The sequence below is a fragment of the Sinocyclocheilus anshuiensis genome, unplaced genomic scaffold (genome assembly GCF_001515605.1).
Source record: "Sinocyclocheilus anshuiensis isolate Anshui unplaced genomic scaffold, SAMN03320099.WGS_v1.1 scaffold676, whole genome shotgun sequence".
Taxonomy (NCBI): Eukaryota; Metazoa; Chordata; class Actinopteri; order Cypriniformes; family Cyprinidae; genus Sinocyclocheilus; species Sinocyclocheilus anshuiensis.
Window position 1 is genome coordinate 315,255 of NW_015558579.1, and position 6,822 is coordinate 322,076.

Below are 6,822 nucleotides of genomic sequence, written 5' to 3' on the forward strand. Positions count from 1 at the left end.
GCCGCGGATCAGGAGCGGACTGCAAACGCGTCCTGTGCGAAAGCACAATGAGTCTGTGCTGCTTCTGCACCGCATACACATACTGTATACGCACTGCAGACGGAGTACGTGTGAACTTGGCGCAACAAATCTAGTTCAACATCTGAGGCAACGCCACAAAGAGCTCTATGACCAATGCATGGCAAAAAAAAAATCCCTGGACACGGGATTTATTTTATTTTTTTCTGCCATATATGTCTATTCTAGAGACATTTTGTTAAACCTTTACTTAGTGATTATTTTGCCTTATGTCTGTTCTAGAGACATGTTACAGCTTCTTGATAAAGCTCTAATTGGTTTTCTTTTGGAAATATGTTTCAAATTCACACTGAATGCATTAATGACTGTAAAGCATGTCTGTGTGTGTCAAAATCGTGATTAAAATCGAAATCGCAAAATTGATCAAAGAAATCGCGATAGGTTTTTTTTGTCCAAATCGCACAGCCCTACTCTAATGCAGCTTTTTCTGCACATAAAAGGGAAACACATGGTTTTGTGAGGCAATAGAAGAGCCTTGTTCTGTTATGGACGGGAGAGTGGCAGTTTTGTATTGAATTGTGCCATAAAAATGGAGGATTTATTGGAAAAGATTATCAGGAATTCAGTATTTCATTTGAAATAGGCCTTTATTTAATAGCCAGCTACTAAATTACCATGTTATTGCTATCTGATGCCATCATTTTACCACCAAAGTTCTTTCTTAAGAGCAAAAGAAAATATTGGTTGATTTGAAAATTGTGTCATAAGATTTTTCTGATGTTTTTGAAAAATAAGTCTTATGTTGACCAAGGCTGCATTTATTTTATCAAAAATACACTAAAACGGTAATATTGCGCAATATTATTACAATTGAAAATAACCGTGTACTATATTTATTATATATTATACAATGCAATGTATTTCTGTGATGCAAAGCTGAATTTTCTGCATCATTGCGCCAGTCTTCAATGTCACATGATTCTTCAGAAATCAGGCTGATTTGGTGCTCAAGAAACATTTCTTATTATTGTCAAAGTTGAAAACAGTTGTGCAGTTACATTTTTTTCTGGAAACTTATAGATTTAGTTTTTCAATATTCTTTGAATAGAATGTTTGAAAAACAGCATTTATATGAAATATGAACCTTTTTAACATTATTATGTCTTACTGTCACTTTTGATCAATTTGATGCAACAAAAATTTTGTATGTGATTTGAGAGAGTTTGCAGCATTCTAACTAGTGGTTAAACGGATCGTAGTTGATCCGTGATCCGTACGGACCAAGCCCCACGGTTCGGCACGCATGTGATCCGCGGATTAATTGCAAAATTTAACCATAATAGAGTATAAGTTTATCATTTGTTCGTATTTACACAAGCAAGCCAATTTTAAACAATTCCAGAGAGAAAAGGCGAAAGGGAACTCGATTCGTTACTCGCGCGAGGTTCTCTATTCGCACAGCCGCACACACATGAAGCACGCACATGCGTTTAACAGACAGCGCGCGAACACCGAACTCAATCCTCTTCTGAATCCTCTGAACAGACACATACACATACAATTATGACAAAATACCCATCTCGACAATCATTCAGGTAAACACAGTCAGTTATGTCTCAAGTGAATGAAAACAGCTGAGAAAGAAATCGGATGTGATGTGTATCATTATATCGGATCCGTTCATCAGGTCTTAAAGGGACAGCGGCCTATAAATACTGCTGCTGTCATTAATGATCATCAAACAACAAAACAGCTGTGATAAAAATCTATATTTAATTTATACAGTGAACACTATGCAGTGTTATTTTCCCTAATTATTACATTTCTGTATTTGAATACTACCAACCTTATTTTATTTGTAACATATTCTGTTGTATTTATCTATGCTTGTAATTTGTGTATTTGTTCTTATTTTTACTGGCTGTTCTCTTGTCTCTTTAATCATGTTTAAACTTTCTTAGTTAATCTGGTAGTACTTGCTGTGATATCATAGTACTACTTCGCTTTAAGTAATAAATGGAAAGCAAGTTAAACTGCAATATTTTTCTTTTCTTGCTGATCCGAAAAATTATCTGATCCGTGGGTCAAAAACCGTAATGTGATCCGAACCGTGAGATTTGTGATCTGTTGAACCACTAATTCTAACATCAGACTCTTATTATATCTCCTAAGTTTTGGAGCGGAGCATTAAAATATTGTAAAGAGACAGGTCGTTGATGCTTAACTAGTCACAGGGATTAGTACCTAATACAAGTAACCCACTTATGAATGCTGTAATAAAGTCCTGTTTCTCCTACAATTCTCATGTCACTTCAGTGAAGGACAGTTGTATAGTAGATCTCTGTGTGTGAAACAAAGACACACTGTGAAGTGAGGTTTTTTTTTTTACTCCGTAGTCTGATGTGAAACTGCTTCCCTGTTTGACTCAAGTCAAGTTTAGGTCACATCTCACTCACTCCCTCAATAACTCTAGTGGTATTTAATAAAAAATATCATTATTTTTGTGTGCTGACTGCTGAGGTGTAATCCCTCTCAAAGATAACTAAGAAAAAGGATGAAATGATATAAAAGACTGGCTGATGCTTTCCTGTGGTTACTGAAGTGGTAGTAGTTTCACAAAATGTGGTGTTAGTGTAAATGTCTTTCTATTATTATGAAATCATTTGGTTTATTAATAACTGTACTGTTTTCTTAGTAAACTCATTTTGCTTTGTCAGGCGTCTTGGTTTTGGTGGTTCATGGTCCGGCTCACTCCCCATCATGAGTAAAAGCATTGTCAGTCTACCTACCGCTCTGAAACCGAACGCTCAGCTAAATAAAACACGGCCAGCCATCAGACAAGCATCTAGATAGCTTCCCTATGACATGTTTGGAAAATAAATATTACACAGCGTTTTTAGTAAAAGCAGGATTTACATTCTTCCATTTTGGGAGCAGCGGAGGCTCCTGTGAACAGGGCCAAATGGCAGAGGATGTTGAGGCCGGTGTTTCATTAGATTTATCTGGAGGTTTGAGGCTTTATAAGCAGCATGGAGGTACTGAGAGGTGATTGGAGGATGTGTCACCTATAGATAACCACATCTGAGCTGGGCTGCTTCAGTAGAGGAACTATTATGTTGAGACGCTATTTCCCTTTTCAGTGCCTGATGCAAATTTTCGATTTGGTATCATATATTTTTTTTTAGGTTTCACTCTGCTGTGGTACTGAAAGGTATGCTGTTGGGGCTGCATGATTTGAGGAAAAATTTTATATAGCAAAAGTGTGTGTGTTTTAATAAAACACCAGGTTTGCTGAACTTGTTTGTAGGGCTGTACAATTTGGCCTAAAGTTTTTGTGATTACATGACTATAAAAAAAATAATGGTAGCATTAAAAGTTAAGAAATGTGATTAATTTCCATGAATCGGTTTCAATTGACCAAAAAAAGAAGAAAAAAAATACTGAATTTTAAGATTACGTGTAGGCAAGATTTTATTTATTGTTATTTGTATTTTTTACAATACAAGTAGGCAAGATTTTATTTATTTTTATTTTTTACAGGTATTTAAGTTGTCTTATACTGGGAACATGTAATACAATAAATATAATTTTATTTAACATTTTTGGCATGTTTCAAATATGTTTTGGTCTCTTTCCCCCTTTCAAGCCATTTGAGAGCAGATATAAATAGATATTGTCAAATGTAGCTGTTTTTTAAAGAAATAATGAAATGTTATATTGTGAAAATGTCTACTGAGTCTAATGAAGAGTTAACAGTGTTAGTGAAGCAAGAATGTCTTTCATATGTAATCAACAATTACATTATAACTGTAACAAACCCAAATAAATGTGGTTACATCATATATATTAATCAAAAATCAAGAGCTTGTGAATCGCAATTGATTTGAATCATAAAACTGTGTACAATAACAACACTCAGATTTAGGCTTTAAAGTGTGGTATTTTCTTGCTTTCTTGCTACTCTTCTTTAATGCTATATTGCTCTGTGTGTGTGTGTGTGTTGTGTCCTGTGGTGCTCCTGGGGAGGTTTGTTTCGTGAATGTGTACAGATTCAGCTGTGCTGTCCTGCCTGCCGACTTCCGCTGCTCCTGCAGTGCAGGGATTGTTTTGGAGTATTTTTAGGAGCTTGCCTTTGAATAATGAATCACCTGCAGACTGAAGACAGCAGGGTCTGCCCCCCATGAACACACACACACACACACACACACACACCTGAGTCTGTGTAGGTGTGAGATTCATATTTGAGCGTAACCTAAAGATAATTAAGGGTCTTTGATAAATGTGTGTGGTGCAGTAGTGCTGATGTTCATGTGCATCTGTATTCATGTCCTAAAGTCTTTGGGATGCACATATTATATCTCTCTGTTTCTTTCTGTGTCTGTGTTTAGGCCCTGGATGTGGACCGCAGTGTCCTTTATAAGATGAAGAAGTCAGTTAAGGCCATTTATGCCTCCGGTCTGGGTAAGTGATCTCAGCCTCTTCACTGCCTCGCCTCTCTGTCATTCATCATCTCATCCCGTCTCGTGATGTGGCCGCAGTCTGATTGGATTACAGTCAGGAAATCTCTGGAGCACATCTGCGCATCCATCTGATACGAGGAATGCACTCGGCTTTATCTATAGGTGACACTTTTGATACATGATATGTTGTTGATCATGCTGAAAAACAGAGTTTGTCCTTTAGAATGGAACTGACAGTAGGTAGTTTGTTTGATTTCCCTTTTTAGAGATGATCGGTGTCTCTGTGGGTTCTTCAAGTGCTGAGTGAAATTTGAAGAGTGTCCTGATACAATGTACTGACTAGGGATAGGGCGGAAGGATGGTCAACTAGACGTCCAGCAAGTGACATTTTTTTCTGAGGTCGTCTTAACCTTTATTTTAGTTAGTTATCTTACACTTGTGTAATAGTAATATTTTAGCAGCCATGCTTTGCTGTCAAAAAACAAACAGAAAAAGATGTTAAAATGATTTAGTATTAATATATTTCATATTTAAAATAATATATAAAATATTTAATATTAAAAAATTATTTAATATGGAAAATGAATATTAAATATTTAAAATAATTTTTAAATATTTAATATTAAATTAAAAAAATATATATTTACATGGCTGTCGCCAAAATTTGATATTAAAACTATTTGCTCTTAATGTTTTATGTGTTTAAAACTGTTATTTTAATACAAAAATAATATTGAATATTATAAATATTGCATATTGAATATTTGAAAAAAATAATTTAAAAATTACTTGACATTTGAATTTTGAATATTTATTGTTGAAGCCAGTGAATTTGTTTGCACAAACAAAATTCCATAGTGACTGTGCTTTGCTGCTAAAAAAAAATTTGATATTAAAACTACTTGGTAGTAATATTTTAATACTAAAACTGTATTATTTTGTAGAATTAAGTATTATAAATAAATATTACACATTTATTATTAAACATAAATATTTAATATTATAAAAAATAACTTGACATTTGAAATTTTCTAAACTTATTAAAGAAGGCAATTTTTTTCGATAAGCAGTGTTTTCATGGCTGTAGCTGTAGTGCTTTAAATTGAATGAATTTAGATCAGTGGAAGTTGTGACAGTAGCCCCTTGCTTGCTCGCTTGCTGCTTTACTGAGAAGCATCTGTTTAGGATCCAGCGTTAACTTCATGTCGCCAACAGGCTGTTATCTTCACGCTGACCTACCGGAGAAGGTAGGAATATTTTCCCGGAATATAATTAGTGTTTTAGAGTGTTTCCGAGTGATGCTCGATTAAATGGCTCCCCAGTTATCAGCGCGTACTGAAGGGCTGTTCTTTGTACCGGCTGCCGGTACTGAGGTTGAGCAGCTCTCCATTGTGCCGCCTGTCTCTGCCTATGACAACACGGCTCATTCACACGCTGAGTTTGTTTCGACTGCACAAGGAGGCCCAGACGAGCGAGCTCTGCTGATCGACACTTTTCCTGGAACACTGCTGGCTCTGTTCTGGCGGGACAGCTGTCTCCCACACCCCAGGGGACAGCTGTGCCAGGACGCACCCTTCATGTCTATCCGTCACCCGTACGTGCTGATGGGATTCCCAGAGCCGTGGCTCCGTTATTGTTTCCTGTTTGTGGGAATCGGTGCTTTTGTGTTAGACTCGTTTGATTATGCAAAATCAAATTCCATGAAGTATCGTTGAAAATAATTTGCAAACCTGATCCTTTTTTGCATTGTTCTAATCTAATCACACCTGACTTGTATTAGATATCCATACCGTATTTGCATATCAGACTAAGTGAAGGCTATTGCTCATATTTTGGTTTGTTTCAAATGCTACAAGGCATCAATAAAATGAATTTTTGTCTAAATAAAACACTAAAAACTAAAATCAGTTGTTTTAAAGGGGTCATATGATGCTTTTTTAAAGATCATTATTTTGTGTATTTGGTGTAACAGAATATGTTGACATGCTTCAATGTTCAAACAACACATTATTTTTCAAATACTGTACATTATTGTAGGTCCTCTATGCCCCGCCTCTCTCAAATGCTTCGTTTTCTACAAAGTCCCTCCTTCCGACAAGCGCAGTCTGCTCTGATTGGCCAGCTGACCCAGTGCATTGTGATTGGCCGAACACCGCAAGCACTCGTCGGAAATGTAACGCCCCTGGCCTTACCATAATCGTGAGCTTCAGCTTTCAAAATAAATGTAAGGACAGAGCCCGAAAGGGGAACAGAGTCGCGTGACAGACACAGTGATGAAGCTGGTATGTGTTTGCAGTACACAAGCCACGGTTAAGACAGCTGACTCCACTGTGATGTGACCCCC

The 6,822-nt window shown here is 36.5% G+C and overlaps 1 protein-coding gene across 2 annotated transcripts in view; it reads left to right on the forward strand.

The window, feature by feature from the left end:
- LOC107679808 (arf-GAP with SH3 domain, ANK repeat and PH domain-containing protein 2) overlaps positions 1 to 6,822 on the forward strand; it is a 100,481-nt gene that overhangs the window by 29,862 nt on the left and 63,797 nt on the right. For both annotated transcript variants that reach the window (XM_016475489.1, XM_016475488.1), the window contains exon 2: positions 4,407 to 4,479. In XM_016475489.1, the coding sequence (XP_016330975.1) occupies positions 4,407 to 4,479 (73 nt within the window). The remainder of the gene's footprint in view (positions 1 to 4,406; positions 4,480 to 6,822) is intronic.